The following is a 20,647-nucleotide window of genomic DNA, read 5'->3' as shown; positions in this document are numbered from 1 at the left end:
TTACATTTCAGGCTTTACTATGAATCTATTGCACATATTCTGAAACAATAAAGCTAAAGATGGTTTCTGATTCAGAGTGTGGAAAATGTCACCACCTTTTCTAGCGTCTACACCAATTTAGATCAGCCTTATTAATTGTGGTTAATGTCCTGTTTTATGTATTATGCTTTTTTTTCTTTTATGATTTTGTCTGAAATAAGTGCAAGTGGTCTACACTTACACTTGATTCCGATAAAAAGTGAGTGTTTTTGGAAATGCACTACATAAGTAAAATATATTATTATTATTACTACTACTTGAGCTAAATCTACAATATTTGACTTGCCAAATTAAAACTGCCTGATCTTTTAATATATTTAGATTCTTTTACACAATTTATGAGCTGTGATATCTTCACTCTAAAATTTAAAAACAAAAGGAATGTCAGTGATTTGTTTTGTACCTTCCAAAATGCTGGTTTAAGAGGGTCTATAGAAAAGAAAGATGTGACAGTCATATTTTTTAAAAAGAAAAAAAAAAAAAACAAAACAAAAAAAAAAGATCTTTACATTTCTTTTGTACCTGAACCATCATCAACACAGAATACATATGTGTGAATGAGACCAAGAGAACAGGCAGGAAAGCGAAGCTGCAGGAAGTAAAAGCACTGAAAATGGAGGAGTGCAAGCACCTGGGGGTCAACTACCCAAAGCAACAGGAAGTGAATCAAAGAAGAGCAAAGAGTGCAGGCAGAATGGAGTCGAGAGCGTATTAGGAAGGTTTACAAGCAGTGATGAGCGGCTTAGAAGCAGCGCCACTGATAAAAGGACGGGGGGCGCCGAGCTGAACATGAACATTTTCATTTGTGGCAACGAAAACGGACGGAATCAGAAATGAGCACATAACAGTTAAAGTCATGGAGGCCAGACGGTGGTGTTTAACGCATTCAGAGGGGATGGAGGATATATGGGACAAAAGATGCTGAATATGAGCCTCCCAGGGAGGCAGAGAGCCTGCAGAGAGGGTGATAGGAGACACTAAGGGCAGAGAGAGAAGCAGATGACTTGCTGTGGCAACCTGCGGAGGATGCAGCCGGAAGAATAAAAAAGGGATTTGTACGTGTACACGTATTTTTAAACTTTTTTTTTTTGTGGCACTAAGCAGGTCTAAAAATGAGGGTTTGTACACTTTTCAAAAATAGTGAAATTAAAGCATTTTTCAAGGCAAGTCTTCAAACTTTCATAGGACAGATAAAAACAATATAAATGACAATTCTATATACTGCTATACTATTTATTACTGTAATTAATAAAGTATTGTGCTAGTATTCTACATACAGCATGGTCAAGGTAAACTAAAGTGTAAAAATGTAATTTTTTGAAATGTCTCTCTAAAACTTCACTTTTTCATTCTCCTTTTTCTCCTCCTTCCCCTCTTAAAATTTTCTCTGATGAAGGAAATGACTGGGGAAAAAAAAAAAGTGAGTCTTACACTCTGATGTGAAACTCCAAAGTTTTTGTCATCCCATCTGCATAAAACTGAAAACTCAGAGCTACACGCCGCATCATATTGCCGTTTCGTCTTGGAGGGGGGAAGGATGTTGTCGTCAGGGAATAATTCCTAAACCCTAAAATCTCCCGCAGAGCCAGAAAGAGGAGGAGGGAGAAAAAAAGAAAAGCATGATAACGGCGGGCCCTGTGTGTGATCGCACCTGATACGTGTCCCACAGTCTGATCGTGCACCGCAGCGGCAACTCCCTCATCAGGAGGTTGTTCATCCAGCGGAAGGCGAACTGCAGGTACTCCACCTCGTACTGCTGCATGTGGCGGTGCACAGACTCTGGCAGAAATTAGAACAAAACAACAACAAAAAAAACATGATATAAAAACCTCAAAAACGCAAAAGAGAACAGATGCAAAACGCTTTCATGGTGAGACGGGGCGGAGGGGGGGAAGAAACCTCTAAGCGACACCGTGGTGTGAGATTGTCTTTCTGAACTCCCTCTTCTCTATTACAAAACTGCTGTCATCGGTGTCGCGCGCGCGACTGTTTCCTCATAATTGAAATGTAATTACAGAGCCATCCAAATTGTCTGGGAACGGCCTCGTAGCCGGCGCGGGATGAGAAATGGAAGCGGAATTGTATTGTTAACCAACACTCCAGAGAAATTGCATGTCGCTCCGATGGAGACTGAAGTGCATATAAATTAGGTCAATGGCGTCCAGAGGTGAAGGCTGAATGACGGCTTACATGTAACGTATAGAGAGCATGTTAATTACTTCTTTGACATCGGCGCCCTCGGCAGAAGCTGATAAAAATTGTGTTGCGCCGACTTCTGACCCGTCGCGGAAAGTCAAGAGTGTCGGAAACCAAAGATCGGGACCCTGTCACTTAAAGGAAAAAAAAAAAAAAAAACAAAAAGAAAAGAAAACTCCAGAGTGAATATTAATGAGACGTCCCTCCTTTTCTCACATTCAGGTTCAACTTTTGATCTCTGTGGAAAAAATGTGGATTATTTCTCTGCAGAAAAAGAATTAATTAACAAAGGAATTCACTTAATGCTGAGAATTTCCAGAGAAATGTTCCACTTTTGTCACATTATAACCTCAAATATCAATGCTTTTTTATGGCTTTAATAAGACATACAAACAATAAAATAAAACATACAAATTAGTGCATAATTGTGAACGGGAAGGAATAATTTGATGCAGCTGCAAATCTGTTGAGTCACATCTCTGCCCGATTCACGTCTTACCACAGATTCTCACCTGGATGTGTGTCTGGACTTTGACTAGGCCACTAAGGGCATGCATCTCCAATCCTCAAATCATGTGGTTCGACATATTTATATCTATTTAATTGTTCCCCCCCCCAGGATTGCTCTGTATTTAGCTCCTTCCATCTTTCCCATCCACTGAGCTTCTCTTTCAATTGTAAAAAAAATGTAATGTAATGTAAATGTGGCTGTGTTGTGACATAAAATTAAAGGGAATTTATTACATTTGCAAGAAACTATACAATGGCAATTCCCAACAAAATAGCACCTTAAGCCACTTTACAAGGCAGAAAGTTCCAATTTATAGCCAATTATAAAGAGATTTAGATCCACTTAATCTCCTGAATTGTAAATAAGGTTGCACTGATAAATCCACTAGATCACATCTGTATACATGTGGTTAACAATAGTCAACCAATTGTTGCCAACTTAGCCACTTTTCAGACAGGAAAAAAAAAAAAAAAGGCCAAGATGGGAATCAGCAGATCAGGCTTTTCAAAAGACTGCAGTTTTTCCATCCGGTCACCAATCAGATCATTCCCACTGGCAATACAATTAGTACAATTAGGTAATTTAAATGTTTTCTGAATTCACTGCAAGGTGAAACTGTACAAAGATCTTATTATAGGTAAACACAGTTTTTGCTGAAATTATTGTGGAGCAGAAGAAAACAAAAATGTTTCCAAGACGCCAACATAAGTAAAGAGACCACACATCTCCTTTTCACCGGATTGCTCTTCTCCGCCTGATCCACCGAACGCACAGAGAGAGGGCCACATGTTGCACGGCGCGCCTTCAATATGGCCCCGGTGCGGGGCTCAAACTTCAGCGTCAGTGTCACGGCGTGCTGGCAGAACGCTCACGGAGAAGAATGGATGAGAGGCGAACACGTCGCCCGCGTACGGCGGCGGCGCGACGCCGAGAGTGACTGCCTTTGTTCTCCGTCTCCGTTCTTGATAAATGTTTGTTTGATGCCGTCTCCACATAACAAAAGATTAAAAATACCACCCAGTATTCTGTGACTCCTCGTTTCATAGTCATCAAGCCCATGACACTCATTCTTCCTCACACACACACACACACACACACGCCTCATAATAGAGCTGTAATTATGGAGCTGTCAGTGAATCCATAAGAAAAGCCAGTTAAGGGAGGAACTATCGCATCCTCTTCTCTCACACTCGCTTGCTCTTAATCAGAGCTGACTGACAGCACACACACACACACACACACACACACACACACAGCCTCAATAACCCTTTTATTGGTAAAACATTACGCAGTTACTTCTAGCCAGGGCCACATGCATTATTATTACCGTCGAACACACACCTGAACGACACCTATCTTGCTCTCGAAGACACAGGCGGGGACGCAGGGTAAACACAAAGCTATTATTTCACACTCTTCTCCACAGTTTAATTATCACATGCTGCTGCAAAAGCATAAACAAGGAAAGCTCATTAACGGCGCATGCATCACGGTGACAGATCTGAGCTCGCTGCCAAGCAGAGGCAAAAGGGAGCGGAACTACTTTAGACAATGTTAAATTACACTAATGAACTTGCTCCTCCTAATATTAGCGACTTCTGCAAACAGCGAGGAGGGGGAAGGGAAGAGGGCGCGGCGGCGACAGAGGGCAGGGTTATTCGTTATAACGTGGCAGAGAGGGAGAAATATTGAACATTATTAAATAAAAAAAATAAAAAAATAAAATAAATAAAAAGGAAAAGTTGAAGACGTGTGAGGGGAAAGTTGTAGAAGTTGAACCTTATTACTCATTGGGCTGCTGGAACAGTGCTGAGCATGCTGAGTGGGGTTGTTATCAGGGCTGAGGATGACACGTCTCACAGGCTGATTGACTGATGAGTCTGGTCCTCCAGCCTGGTGTTGGGTATAGTGTTGGCTCTCCTCGTCCTCAGCCCCCCCACCGCACCCCCTCGGTGAGACTGCAGCCCTGGGCTGGTTGGACAGCAGGAGGTCAGAGGTTCTGCAGTGAGCAGCTCTCAGGTTTCTGCTGATGAGGCCGATTCTGCCCGACTTGACACTCTCCTTGGTAAAACATGTAGTTACAGTTAGACTTTTTTTTTCCCTCTTTCTCCTTTCATCTTTTCCTCTGCCCCATCATCCGGCACTCCTAGTATGTTGACACTTTATCTCACTGCAACCTTCGTCTGGTGTGCTTTTTTTAGTTACGTTGAATACAAAAACCAGGTGAAACGTCCTTCTTCCACCAATTGCTTACAAATAATTTCAAGATTAATTTACCGTGATCAATAAACTTTAAATTCTATTGAACATTTAACTGCAAACAACTGGAAGACATTTTAAATGTCCGAGATAAGTAAACAAAACAGAAAAACCAAATAAAATGAATTATGAAAGCTCTAAATAAAATTCTTGTTCAAGAAAAGGGCTAGTTGGGAGCAAAGCACCAGACTGAACACTTTGTTCCTATCCAGTTTTTTGTAGGAAATGGAAATTATTAAGCTAGTTAATGACAGCTTGTGTCATCACAGCTGCAAATGTATAAAGAAAAATCATATTTATCATCATGACCATGACATGTCATTAAAGTGTCTGGAGAGCTGGTTTATTTTCTCAGGGTCAGTACTTAACTCTTTTGAATCTCATCGCAAGAACAGAAACTTCTTTGTGTCAATAGGTAACTTCTGATCGGATCGGATACATCGGATGGTTTATTTGTTGGGAAACATTTCTTATGGCAATTTTGATTTATTGTTATAATAAATGTCAGTTTTTTTATGTTAAATAAATAAATGAAAAAAAACGACAATATGATCTGAGATGTCTTTTTTTTTTCTTATTTGCCATTTTCTTCCCTGTCTGAAGCAGAATCAAACATGGAGAAGCAGCATTCACTTTCTTTGCACCACAATATCTGGAACAAACTTCCAGAAAACTGCAAAGATGCTGAACCCTGAGGTTGAGGCTGAAACAGCCACCTGTTTGGAGTTGTCTTTGACTGGAAGTGACTGGAACACTGATCAATATCTGCTGGGTGATCAAAACGCAATGTTTATTGCTAGTCAAACTGGTCACTATATCATGTTTATGGTGTAGAGCACTTTGAAGCTTTTTGGTGGGGAAATGTGCTTTACATATAAACTTGACCTAGATTAGAACTCAATCAACAGTTTTGTGACCGGTTGCTGCTAAAAGATTCAACTGAACCGGTAAGATGAATCGTGGCAAAAATGTCCCAAAACGTCTGCAAACTGGATCTAACCCAAGAAAATACTCATCTAATTAGGAAGTGACTGACATGTTTGGCACTGATAATAAGTTACCAGGTTTTATGACAAACATAAAAAGTCACAGTTGTTAACCAAAGCTTTCAGGGTAGACAAAGTAAACTTGCAACCTCTACACTGAGCTGTTTCATTTCCATGGCAGCACTGTGTAATATTTATGGACATAAACTGGAAGAGTAAGAATATTTATTTCAAAACCTCTGGTGTTCTGACAAGGCACCTACATGAAAAAGCACAGTTGGGGCCTCCGTTTTCCATTACATATATCTTGAAAATAACCCCCTTTATGGCATTTTGCAGTGACGGGCACTGGAAAAAAAGGCTCAAAAACTAAAAGTTTTGTCTGAAACCAAACAAAACACGCAGCGAGTCAAGTTAAAGAACTTGGAAAAAGCTCCAGACTGAAAAGACTACCGATAAGAAGTCTTTAAATCTCTTGAAATACATCAGAGAACACGTACAACTCAGTGTGGTGAGCAAAGGGTGATCTCTGAAGACTGTGTGGGAAGAAAAGGAAAAATTGTGTAACTGACCTCAGGTCAGGTTACAAGCCACTGAAGCAGACCTCAGTGTGAAGCTTTGAAAAGCAGGGGCCTGATTTCAAAAGAAAACCTTCTGCTGAAGCTACAAATAGAATATACACAGATTAAAAGTCAGGTACATAACCCACAAGGCCAATACTATCATCTACTAATGCTACAGAAAGGGTAATTATCCCTTCCAAACTCGTACACGTATGGAAGGGTTCCTTCTTTGCCACAGTCACTACAGTCTCACAGCAGACCCAGGATCAGCGAGTGTGCCGCAGATGCACGCTTTCATTAGCATAGATAGATTCACCTTGGGGCAATTTGCATGTAGATGAACTTGTTCTAATGCACTAGCATGCTGCAAATACAGAGATAAAAGAGATAAAGAGATCAGAGGAACGCTACGTGCCAACAAAGTGGTTGTTGTCTTTTGAGGCGGTACATTCGCCGGCGTCAAGCAAGGCTAATGGGAGTTAGAGTTATTAGCGCAAGACGATAATTACACAGAGGGGTAGTCTGACGGACGAGCATGGAGACACACACACACACACATTTCAAATGCAAGATTTAAAGCGAAGAGGAAGGAATGATCAGACGTAGTGGTGCAACGACACCTCAAAAAACTATGGGTTCAAAGAAAAGAAGTGCTTTAAGCTTAGTTAACAGCTAACCAGCTTGCTCACTAGCTATTTATTGGCATATTTTTGACATCCATAAAGGACGGCGTTGTTCAAAATCTAGTAAGATTAAGGTCATAAAAGCAGGAAACACCTGAAGCTGCTCATTTCTGTCAGCTATATCTCCTCTGTAATTGACCTATAAACGTCCTACAGTTTTATCTATTAAATATCACCAGCTAGAGCGGTAAATTAACACATCTCAAAGATAAATCAATTTGTTACTCATGGATCAGCAAGACTGAGAAGAAGAAAAAAAACTCTTCAATGTGGGAGAATTCAATTGTCAGAACTGCAGAGAAAACGCGAATAATCCAAAACAAAGAAAATACAGTTAATTTGGGATTTGTATTAGCTGTAAGAAACGTACGGCTCCGGCAAATCATCCTCCCGCTGTTAGAAGACAGAACCCCACATTTTATCAACAACAGCCTGGATAACCCCGCATCTGATAAGTGCTGATAGGTAATTTTGGAGCAGATGAGAGGCTATTGTTCCCAGAACAGATGCTATGTCGACAGCGGGGCGAAAAACAATCCTGTAACACAAGATAAGAGGTATCTGTGATCTCATTAGAGCTGGTAATGTCAAGCTAGCGGGGTATAAAATGTCTCTGCTGCAGCTATGATGACAGGGCACTTATGGAGGAGATACAGTAAATGCGTTGTCATTTTTTTTATGTTGATCTCTGCAAAGATGGAAGGACGACCATCAACTAAACAATGGGATTGGTTTCGTGTTAATAGCATCTGGAGAACTTGGTGTTTGGTCACATTAAGGTCAAAGGTCCAAAAATAAAATCAGATTTTTTCATTCCAGCTTTGATTTTAATTGATTTTCAATTGATTCTGGCTTTGTATTCTAAAAAGAAATAAAAAAAATATTCTCAAAAAGTGGCTTTTATTTCAATCATTCCTTCTGCTACGACAAGTTTTGCTCAGTTATGAGAATGTTATGATCTGAGCAGAATACGATTTAATTTTAATCTTAAAAATACAAGAAAAAAGTTGTTCAAGTTAGAAAAAAGCTTAAACAGCGCTATTAATCTGATAAGAACAGTTCAGTATGTTTCTTCAAAATGGTGATTTGCACGATCAGTTCTTTATCTGTAAAACTTATATGAAATACAGCTTCACAATATAATCAATATTCCTCATTTAATTTCTTTTTATGTTTTATGTCAGAGTTCACGTAAAATTACAACTTCATCTGACAAATATCATGGTACGACTTGATTCTTGAAATGTTATGATCTTATGCTCGCATTTAAGAAAAGAATAACTAAGCTTGGTCCTAATTTTCTGTTGTAGAGTCGACCTGAACAAGCTGGTCAAACAAGATGGCGGCTGTGGGTGTGCCAACGTCATGCTGACCTCAAAATGTTTATTGGTGCAAAAAAAAAAAAAAAATTGCCAGATTTTCCATAAAATCTTAAAAAAACTGATTAATCAGTCTGCTGCATTTCCTACATTGCCTTTGGCGGAGTGAAAGTCTTGCATCTTTCTTAAAATTTCCTAAAGCGTATATATAGTGAAAAATGAAATCAGAGCACTGTTATTCTGACTATGATAAACAACACGTAGATAAATGATGATGTTATTTTAATACTACAAAGAAAATATTCTCAGCTGCTTCTAACTGACTGATATATACTAGAAGTTAAAGGCATTCTGGTATTTAAATCAACAGAATTACTCATTGTGTTCATGTTTGCTCAACAAGGGAACAACTGGGAGTTATAAAGTATATCATATTTAACTGGGAAAAATTGTCAGAGAAGAAATATACAAGAATAAAAAAAAGCAGGAAAGCTCAGAAACTCCCTGTCCGACTCTCCAGAGGAAAACCTGCTCTGTTCTTGAGGTCGACTGACTGATCTGGTCATCCTGCTTCTGCAGGAGTCCTGAAAAAAAAACAAAAAAACTGTACCAACCTTTACCGACATTCACGCACCATTTAAATGCAGCGGGCGAGTCGCGCTCGCCCTCTGGCTGACGGAGCGAGCGACGGCAGAGCAGGACGGCGCCGCAAGTTTGCCAAGAACGTGAGCGCTCGGCAGAAGCTCGCTGTGATAAGAGAGCGTTTCGCACAATGCATCCTGTACGCCCATGCATGCCTCATGAGTGTTAGGTTGACTAAGTTAGAAAGGGAAGCTTTTCTTTCCCCTCTGGGAGTAAAAAAAAAAAAAAGAAAAAAGAAAAGATAAGACAGAGAGGAAAAGGGCAGCTTTGGTAATTAACACATAATTTTAACCATGTGTGGGGAAATGTCATTAAACTGTGGATGAGTCCACTCGGTTTGCATATATTATCTTCCCGAGCCCCCAGCCGCCCTCGTGTTTCCCCTGCGCTGTATTCACGAGCATGCACACTTTTCCACACAGCTGAGCGGAATGCTAAGCAGCCGGACGCCATATTAGAGACATGTAATTAAAAATAGCTTAAAGTTATACAAAGTTCAAGCAAAAAATAAATAAATAAAATAAAATAAAATAAAAAAAAACAAGAACTGTCATTTACATGCACAATAGATTTAAAACACACACACAGCATTAGTAAACCGCAATATTTTTTTTGATAAAACGAGTAAGATCCATTTTTTTGGAAATATTCTTACACTAAAATGTAAAAAAAAAAAGAAGTCAACATAACTGAATAGGTGTGTATTAACTCAGTTTCAGCATTCTGTCTGCTTGGCTTCACAACAAGCAATAAGTATAGTGACTCTGCTCAAGCTGAAATAAACCTCTGCTACTGAGGTATCATTTTCCTGTGTTTGTTCTTGACAGTTGCTTATTTGAGCTTTATTATCGAAATGATCCCGCACAAAGGTATCAGTCAGGAGAGGGAGGGAGAACTGTGGGAGAACGTGTCATGGTTCTTTGAAACTTAAAACAGGCTACGGTGTATTTTGGGCCCAGATACAATGATAAGCATCACCAAAGGAACAACATATCAAATATGTAGGTTTCTAATGGATGGCAAGGGGATTGGAGACCGCTCCAAAAGCAGGAAGCGGACTACAGCACAGGGCATTCTGGGTAAATAAAACCAACAAATTGCTTGTGGTCTTTTCCCCTAAAGACAATAAAGAAACCCCACAACCACTAAAACTCTGACATCAATCCATTTTTGTTCACATTTTGTAAAGACGGGAAGTTGCGCTCAGTGTCTTTTTCAGAAATCTTCATGTTGCTTCCCCTCCTGTTGTTCTTGGTGCAGCGCCACCACAGGCAAGGGAGTGAACAGGTTTCTCAAAGTCTGGGTTCATCTTGACACAATGTAGTTTGAAAATGTAACAAATGTTTCAATTTTACTCCCCAATGGAACAGAGTTTGCCCGGATACCCAAAAGCAGTTCGTGATTTTCTCTGAATGACTTCAGCGTTAGAGATCAAGCTAAACTTAAGGAATACACAGCAAGATTTAGCTGATCTCGAGCCATGAGTTTGAGGGCATTTATGTCTTCTCTGTAAAACACAGGAAAGAGGTGGGTGATAAAGCACCGAGGCAAAAGAAAGGCATAAAGCAGCAAGTGGAAATCAAGTCAAAATGAAAGCATTGTTAGCAAAAAGAACTTTATGGACGGGCAGAGAGAGGGAGGGAGGGATGGATGGATGAAGGGAAGCAAAGCAGATGACTCACCATCAATCCTGCTGACCAGCTCCTCAAGGGCCTTGACTTTCCTCTGAATGCCTGGCTGAGCAAATGTATAGTTGTCCTGAGGAGAAGACAGAAATCAGACAGAGTCAATGTGGACCCGGGCGCTGTCTAGAGCAGAGATATGACTTCAGATACCAGACTTGTTTTATATTCTTAGTGTTCAAGCCTAATGCAAACTCTCCTGAACGGCCTCCATCTTCAATGAAAAAAAAAAAAACGATGGAGAAGCAGGTGGGAAACAAGATTGGGTTAAATGGATAACGGCAGCAAATAAAACAAAACAAAACAAATGACAGTTTTTATGATATGAAATCACGTTTGGAATTTTGTACAACCCCGCTGTAAAAAAAAAAAAAAAAAAAGACAACAAAAACCTGCTGTTAGCAAAAAAGCGAATATGATTCGGTTTCAGAGTGATGTTCTGCAGCCACTTGGCCCGAGGGGTCAGCGTTTCGTGGCGCACAACAAAAACAAGTGCAAAATTTCACAATTTTCACTTTAACAATACGTTCTCGCCAGAGTTCAGAGGCTATTACAGATATCAGGCGTGTTTTTAGGAGGCAATTTCGTCCGAGGCGTCTTCTGAAACGGCAAATAAAGAAAACAAGGCCAGCTTATAAACGAAACTGGCACGGCAACAGGAAAGAAAAAAAAAAAAATCAACAAAACAAAACAACAAAAAACAATCAACCTGGCCTTCGATGATTATGAAGCTATGAGAAAGCAGGAGAAATTGTGTTTTTGTTTCGAGCAGCGGGGAGGCTCATTCCCGATCCACTTAGATCCCATCCAGCAGTCGGCCCCGAGGACCTACTTATGTCCAAAGAGAACTTGCACGATTTATGGCGGTAGTTTAGATTTTGCTGCTCGTCACAAAAAAAGAAAAAGGGAAAGAAAAGATACACACTCTTAAATGTCTAAACTCTATTTTGAGACTTCTCTTTCTTTTAAGGAGAAAAAAATATATATATGGGGATAATAAGCCAGATCATAATCACAGGAGTCCGCAGAGTCAGACGGTTGAGCTTGCAGAATACAATCCGTGCGGGATCAGCGCGTAGGCATTTAAGTGTGCGAGTGTGCGCCCGAACACACGGACGCGGCGAGGATTACGTTTCCTTGAGGGGTCATTTCGGCGTGGCTGGAGAACAGCTGATGAGGCAAACGACCCCACAGATGGAGAACGGAGAGAGAGGTGGAGAGGGGAGACAAGGAGTAGGAGGAGGAAGACCATTTCAGCAGGAATCATTTGCCAAAAACATTAAATAAAAGAAAATAAAAACTGTATCTCTTGCTGTTTTTCAGCCCTACGAGATGCTAACAGATACTACATATCAGGTTGTGTTGTGGTTACACAGATACGAACCTCGTTAGACGTCTGCTTGCCTAATAAAGCAGGTATCTCAGAATCAGGAAGCAACCAGGGTGATTTCAGTGATGATGGCGTTAACAAAACACTGCTTTGTTTAAGGAGAAAATATTTAAATAGGTTGCAATCAAGCCAAACTCCATCCAGTAAGATGGAGTTAAGTTCACATTTAAAAGAATGTAAATTTAACAACGTCAACAGTTCCTCTGATTTAGAGCAAAGTTGTTGCAATTGGAAACTGGAGCAACTGGAGTAAAAACAGGCTGCAGAAGCAGGCAGCCCAACTAATTAAGCAGCTAATATCAGCCCTATAACATGTTTCATGATTATAATAATATAAAAAGTACAAAAATGCAGACTAAATACTAAATTGAGGGACTTTTTTTTTGCTATAATCTATGTATCAAGACCAAAATATTTAAAGCATTAAGTATGTTAATTATTTTTTTTCTTTTTTTTGTACATACAACAGTCCAGAGTTAGAATTTTTTTTTTTTTTTGCAATCAATTTTTTTATTTTAGTTGTTTTTTTACATTCACAAAAATATGTACAATACAACATAACTAGAATAGCTGGAATAAGACATGGAAACAGAGAATATTGCGCCCAAAGTTGGAATATTTATAGTCATAAGTTTCCGGTACAACCGTAAATCTGACGCACAAACATCCAGAAACAACAACTGATGAAAAAGCTACCATTATTGGTTCCTTTTTGCTTCAAAATATTATTTTAGCCACAGAATTGAATCTTTTAACCCCTTAAGTGTTCTCATGTATCTGTTGATTTACATGGAAGTGTTTTGAGGGTGACGGGTAAGGAGTTTAAAAAAAGTAACTAAATCGTAGGTTGTTTGGGTTTTTTTGTGTGTGTTTTTTAATGTCGTCACCACATTCAGAGAAAGTCAGTGAAGTAAATGAAAGCATTTCTCTTCTTAACATCTACCATCTGGTTTGTTTCTGAGTTCTCTTCTAACGTGTGTGATGTGGGCTGAAAGTATTCCTCAGGAGCACACGTTTTCATCTCTTGCTCATCTTGAACCTTAGAAAGGCAAGTAGCCATGACAACAGCAACTTCAGCTCTCACATTTACAATTAACCTGGAGCTACTTTAATTTATCGGGGGGTTTTTTTTTCAAAATTTTCACTAAACAATTGTCTCACTCCGTATGTACCCATTAGCTTGATTTCTTGATTTGCCGTTTTTTCCCTCCCTCCCTCATCGTCCTTCCATAATCCTGCCTGAAAGTGATCAACTTTCACTGTTCCTCGCTTTCCACTATCTGAAATACCTTTTAACTTCACTTTGTTTCTTGTTCATTTACGTTTGTTCGCCAGCCTCCATATTCTGCCCCTGAGCCTCCTCGCCTTTCTCTTTTTCCTAACACTCCACAGTAATGCAGTTAGGAGCTAAGCAAGTGAGAGGGCCAGTGCAAGTAATTACATTTGCATTATTGAAGCTGCTGCCTTTAATCAACTGTCTTTCTCTGCTTCTTACCACCTTCCTCTTCCTCCAGGCTTTTTCTCCCACCGCCTCTTAAACCGGGCCTGATACGCCTCCTTCGTGCATCAGTGCAATAATACAGGATAGCACGGAGGCATAATAGGGCTTTGACATTGAGCCGTCTCTAAACAAGTGAATAAGGGATGCCTAACGAGTATTTGGCTTTTAAAAAGTGCCTAAGCTCCTAAATAGTCAAAACTAAACTCTTTTGCTCATTTGGAGACATTTGGCACTAATCTATCCTTATGTTCCCAAAACATTCCACTGCGATTGTTGCCTTCAAGGGACAGTTCAGATTCTTGAAATAGGCTTGTGTGAATTTATCATTAAGTTCTGTTACTTGTGTTAGAAAGATGTCACATTGCAGTGAGATTTATGGGAAAGTGAAGAAGAAATGAAAACAGATGAGTGTGCTTAAAGGTAATTTTATTCAAGTCAAACTGAAACGTTTTGTATCTACGGGACACAAAGGGGACCAGTAGATATCAAACATCTGGACTTTCACAAGAGAGCATTCTTAACTCTGTTATTTTCTCAGTGTTCACATTACTACAAGAAATTTTACTTCCTAAAAGGTCCAACAAATTAGGGCGTACTTCACTCCACTCGATGCAGACATAAATCGGACTCTTAAGCACAAAGGTCAATGATTACGACCGCATACGCAGCGCTGCACGTTAAACCACTTGGCAGGAAACAATGTTCTCATCGAGCTATTTAGTATGCGACATCTTGAGGAAGAAATTTGGAGACGACTTTTTTTACAAGTGTCTGACGAAAGAGATTAGAAAACATAGAAAATTGCATGATACATCAATGAAGGAATACATGGACTTTTAGGAACTTAAAAAAACGGAGGAATAACTTAGATCTTGGGTAAGGAAGAGGCACTGTGTCAAGGCAAGTGGAAATACCGGAAACGTGTATGAATGACCATGAAATGCCAACCTTTTGTGGACAATACGTGCAGTATGCTTCAGAATGTGGGAGTCTTTAGGCCAACAGCTTTAGGACTTCACCTTATCAGCTCATCTTCAGTCTAGAGGGATCGTTTTCCTACAACTTCAAGATCTGGAAGAGCATGGGAATGTACAACCTTCAATGTCTCGGATGACAGCAAAATCCCTCCAGTGCCTATTCGTATATATTTTACATCTTTAAGTAAAAACCAAAACCGTTCCTCTTAAATCTGTGCCAAATCAGGCTCCTTTCTCAAAACTTGGTTTGAGAAATCTGAATATATTTCACATCTTTTAAGGCCTGAAATTGAAATAATTACAATTTAACCTAGCAGAAATCCAAAACCTATCCATTTTCCTCCTTATTTCTCCAGCTTCGCCATCTTTAAACTGACTGATCGTCATTCACAATTTTTGCCAAGTAGAAACAGCCTGCTGCTGGCACAAACTTTAAGTGGTTTTAAATTTGACTCCTCATTTACCCAGACAAAAACCTTAAATAGTGACATTAAACTCGATTCTTTCAAGCTGAGAGGGTAAAACAAATGTTTCTCTACTTGCACCAGGCATCCTGATGGCCCCTTGTGTCAGGCCCATCTGTGCCTCCCTCCCACAGTGAGAGAGACGATGTGGTTCAGCCCATTCTCACCCCATAGCTCCATTCTACCCTACTTCCCTACAGATGGATTAGTGTCTCCCTTCCTATTTAGAAAAGAGACTGATGAAAATCTCAAGTTCAGCTTGGGCTGTCGGGGTTGTCACAACTGAACAGAAAAACCTTCAGGAAGGAATAGTGGTGCATCGTCAACAGGGTCAAGCTCCGTTGGTACACATGGGAAGCAAAGACTAGGCTTGACTGGTCTGACCCAACAGACAAGATACTGAAGCTCAAATTGCTGAAGGAGATTATGTGGGTTCTGACAGAAAGTTGTTGCTTCAGCACCAGAAATGGACTGCAAAGCAAAAGAAGAAGGTTGACGGTCCTGAACTGTGGAACCGGACACTGTGCGGAAAATCCATAGGAGGAAGTATTTTGGGCAAAAATTTGTTGTAAAACCACGGGTTCTGCCACCCATGTAAAAGTTAACTTTGAAAAGTACCACCTACTTAAGCATAGAACCTCTCATGGGGACTGTCTTACCTAACAGTTATGACCTTATTTTGCCACAAAGCAAAAACTGTTCAAGAATACTTTTAAGGATCACCCAAAATGTTTGAGATGCTCCAAATTGACCAGACCTCAATCCAACAGAGCATCTGTGGGATAAAACAGACAAAGACGTCAGATCAGAGGAGTCACTACTGAGCAAACATGCAGGGCTGAAAGGATCTGCTGCTAGCAACTCAGGGCCAGATACCATTGCAAACCTTCAGACGTCTAGTGGAGACTATGACTCAAGGGGTCAGAGCAGTTTTGGCATTAAATGTAAGACTAGCACACTATTAGAAGGCGGTCATAATGTCAATTCTTCTTTGCGTCTCAACAGAGTCCAATGAACCCACTGATCTGCTCACTTTTCATATGTAGGTTTATCCCTGCCATATTTCCTTCTTCCTTGTAGCCCTCTCCATTTTCAAGTTCAACTTAAAGAATCCTGACACCAAAATTTTATTGATGCATTTTCTCTTGCCTATGAAGCCAACTACTGCCCACAGATATCTTGCTGCAATGAGAATAAAATAACTTTTTCCTTGTCATATATTTACCATTCACCATAACTTTGCAATTTCCTTTTTCCTCAGATTTCCTCCAGATTTTACGCCATGCCTACCTGTCTGTTACTCTTTCTTGCTTTCTCCTTTTTTGTCATGTTTTTTCATTTGCCTCCACTTTTACTCCCCATCTTCTTGTTCTCACTTCCTCTCCTTGTCAACTCCAACAAGTCCGATCTTTGATCAGCTGAGGCAACACAAGGAAATCGACACCAGCTCGTTTATTATTCATACATTTTTCCCCTCTTCTCCCGCCATCTGTCCATCAATTCACAAAAAGCGTAAGTGAAACTGCTTTGTGGACACGCGTCACATAAACAAGAACGCCTGTGTCTCTTTCAGAACAAGGTGTCAACAGCTTCCTGTTCTCTCTTCCTTTGTTCGTTCCCTTTTCTCATCCTCTCTTCTCTCCCAGTCAGCTGAATCAATAGCTGCTCTTCACCTCCAAGTCTATTCTATTAGGGACAACAATGGCTCCACATTGGACTGAGATTGCCTCCTTTTGTGGCACCGGATGTCTATCAGCAAGTTGGACAGAACCAACACAACAGAGCCGGAGGAGGGAAGTATACGTGTTTGAGAGAGGAAAAAATGTGATAAGTCAAGGGAAGAACGGAAAAAGAAAGAGATGACAGGTCAAGATAAAGACCAGACAATAATGGACACGGCCGACTGAAGGACAGGGCAATCATCGGTCATTCACTACTACTGTAGGTGCTGGAGAGCAGAACAAGGCAGCAGAGTGATAACATGAGCGGGTCTGGATGTATAGACAAAGATGAAGTTAATTACACATGCAGAGATGTAGCACACGCTACACATTTTGACCTTAGTAAAATGAATCTTTATTTCTTCTCTGGTATTATAATGGACATGAAACATATTCTTTCCTTAGTCACTCCAAAGTAAAGTTCAGAAATGGCTACTTTAAAACTCACCTAAATTTGCCAATATCCAAACTGCAGGTAATTATGCAAAAAAATTTAAAATAGCTTGAGTTACCCCCAGCCATTATGGAAGCAGTTTTAGCTGCTTTGGTCAGCTAAAACAAACAGTAACAATGCCAAAAAACAAAACACTTTTTCTTTAAAAACAGTAGAAATTTCAATTTCACACAAGTAAGGTTGTGTACTCCAAAATACACCAATCAATGGCTACTTTTGATGGTAATATCAGCTAGAAAAAAATACATCAGAGTAGTTTATTATTCACAGATATTTCTGTGTAACTTAATGCCATATCATTTACAGAAAACCTGTTTTTCTCATTGTGAATATTTAAAATATTCAAAAGAAAACGCAGCTTGGGAAGCTAAGAATACATAGGCACTAAACTACTATATGCTATTGGCTTGCATTTGCAGAGCAGCCAATCCAAGAGCGCCACAGTTTTTTCTTACCATTGATTGGCTGTTAGACTGTAGATATTAGTGCCTGCGCTAGCGCTAAGATGGTTTCCACTGTGTATTTTAATACACATTAAGGTGTATCTGGTGTTAGAATTACTAAAATAGGAAGTTATAACCATTTTTAGAGGGGATTGTGATTATCTGAAGAGGCTAGAACAAACTGAAATGGATTTTCCTGTGTAGATAATATAAGTTTATGTTTTTTTAACTGATGCGTCTCATTGGCAGACCAACAAGATTACTCATTGATCTGAAGGAAAAAAAGTAAAAAAGAATACTGCTTTGGGTGCTTACCTTAAATTGAAAAGCATTATCTAAGATTAGCAAGCATTAGCTTAGTAATTTAAGCTAGCCATACCACCTTGGAGATTGTTATATTTGTGCATTTCTTGACTTGATGCTGCTCAATACGTCTAGGCAAAAATAAAGCCATTACCAGTTTTAAAGGTGACAATGGTACAAATTTCAACTGTTAATGTACCAGTTTTAATGAGAAAACAAAAGCAAAAGAGTGCTAGAGATTCCTCGGTTTTCAAAGAACACTTCCAGTGCACAGATGGACATCTTCTGTTATCCAGCTATTACAGCTGTGCTTTTCAATTATCAGAAAGTAGTACTAGCTAAGGCAACCCAATATAAAGTGCATGACCAAGAAAATTTGCTCAGCCTAGCAGGGCAAACTAGGACTCTCTAATTATGCAAACTGTGCTTCTAATGTATTGGATATTTAAAAAATAAAAAAAAAAATCAGGTCACTGCTTCACTGCTGAGAATAGACAGTAACTTGGTACCTTAACCGAATCAAAATGCATGACCTGTCGTCTACGTCCTTTGCATTATTAAAGCAGGAGAAGCCTGAGCAAGACTTTTTAAACATAAGAGGGAACCTAGCGGGGTTCTTTTTTTATTTTTTTTTAGCCTAACTTGATTCTCATCACATCCTTCAAGCAGCTGTTGCCACTTCCATCTCAGATGACCTCTAGTTTAGTAGGTGAGCAAACATGTTGCGGATTGTGAAAGATGAAGGGGTGAAGAAGGTAAAACTGTGAGCCAAATTTTTATCAGAAGGAAATCTAAGGGGTCCAATTAAATATTTGCTCCTCATTCAACCTACAAAGGTAAAGAAGACAAGCGTACACAAATAGAGGCAAACAGACACATCAGACGGCTGATCGGCTGGTTTGTCTGTGTGGAGGTTAGTGTTTGGGAGGGGCGGATGAGTGACAGACCAAGGTGATGCTGCGGGACCCTTGGGAAAACAAGAACAAGACGTAGCGTCTGGTTTGGTCCGGCTACCGTCTGCTACATGTTGTCCCTCAGACCCCTGTTTCACTCCAGGGAAGCCCCGTATCTAACCGCCACCCCAGGAACAGATGGTCGCCTTGACGATGAGTGAGCATACTTCAAGTGGCTTACGGTCCGAAACGGAAGTGATAAATGTTGCGCTAAGCATAATGTCAGATTTGTTTATTTTGCATGCATTGAATGCATTTAGCACGACTACAGACTGACAAAGTTAACTGAAGCAAGTATGTGAGAGATGGGAGATCAGGGTCCTCTCATGCATGGACTTTAGAACATTTCTGGAAAGGAAGGAAAAACTTTAACATCAAATTTTTTACTTAAACTCTATGGTATTTCTTGAGGCAAATCTTAAAAATAAAAAATAAAAATAGCAATTTCATTTAGGTAGAACAGACCCAATGGTTCCAATCTAATGTTTCATTTCATATCAAGGAATTTTTAGGACAACTTTAAATCGTGTTTCTTTCATCTGGAGGATACTGATGAAGTAACGTCTATTTTCATAATCAGCAGAAGAAGAGAGATCAGGTGGGGGACTTGCCTGAGAATATGATATCTTGTTCAGCTATATATATATGTCTACTTATCTGCATCTAAAGTCTCCATGGTAACCAGCTTCACCAGACAGCAATGGGTGGCATTACTTTCCACAACTTCTACAGGTGTTAATGTAGATGTTCACCACAGAATCAGGACATTTGATGTTTGCAGCTATATTTAATTCATGATGCAGTCTTTGGTTGCAGATTAACTCAAACAGCCAAAATTATTCAGAACCCAGGCAAACTACGGCTAAAAGTTCTCTTCAACATGTTTCTTCCAACTAGAAGTAATTTTAACCCGTTTGAGTCAGGATTTGCTAATTACCGATCTCGGGTAGGAAATTGGGGAGGATTCATTGGTGCATCCCTAATTTTCATGTGTTTAAAAAGTTCCAGTTAAAGTGTGTACCTAAATTCAATTTAGAATCGGTGGCAGAGGCTTGAATTTGAAAAAGCTGTAAGAGGTAACAGGATGATAAAGAGGCTCAATTTCCCTGTAGCACGAGTAGTTGCTGTGGATGTCATTCTCAAGGTTATTGGTAAAAAAAAAAAAAAAAAAAAAAAAAAACAAAAAAAAAAAAGTGCCTGCATAAAGCAATTGCTAATTTCTCTCTTCTCTCTAATAAACTTTTATGTTATTCTACTTTATGGACTTGAGAGAGGGAGCATGCCATTCCCAAATTACAGCTGCAAACATCAAATTATATTTGATGTTTGCAGCTGTATTTAATTCATGATGCAGTCTTTGGTTGCAGATTAACTCAAACAGCCAAACTTATTCAGAACCCGGGCAAACTACGGCTAAAAGTTCTCTTCAACACGTAAAGCTTCCTTGTACTTTCAGAGCAATATCAGCATAGTGAGAAGTAGTATCCCCAAACCGCTGGGGCTGTGACAAGAAAAAAAAAAGAAGAAATTTTTAAGGTTCCACTTCCATTTGTCAGGGTTA

At 39.6% G+C, this 20,647-nt stretch overlaps 1 protein-coding gene across 2 annotated transcripts in view; it reads right to left on the bottom strand.

Annotated features, from left to right (window-relative positions):
- The window catches only part of tbc1d22a (TBC1 domain family, member 22a), a 136,858-nt gene that overhangs the window by 40,550 nt on the left and 75,661 nt on the right, over nucleotides 1-20,647 (bottom strand). For both annotated transcript variants that reach the window (XM_015049043.1, XM_015049042.1), the window contains exons 11-12: nucleotides 10,881-10,956; nucleotides 1,691-1,818 (exon numbers count right to left, since the gene is read on the bottom strand). In XM_015049043.1, coding sequence (XP_014904529.1) covers nucleotides 1,691-1,818; nucleotides 10,881-10,956 — 204 coding nt within the window. The remainder of the gene's footprint in view (nucleotides 1-1,690; nucleotides 1,819-10,880; nucleotides 10,957-20,647) is intronic.

This window comes from Poecilia latipinna, unplaced genomic scaffold (genome assembly GCF_001443285.1).
Source record: "Poecilia latipinna isolate Pla-1442-1.1 unplaced genomic scaffold, P_latipinna-1.0 Scaffold921, whole genome shotgun sequence".
Taxonomy (NCBI): Eukaryota; Metazoa; Chordata; class Actinopteri; order Cyprinodontiformes; family Poeciliidae; genus Poecilia; species Poecilia latipinna.
Note: the sequence above shows the minus strand (reverse complement) of the source record. Positions and strands in the feature narration are given on the sequence as shown.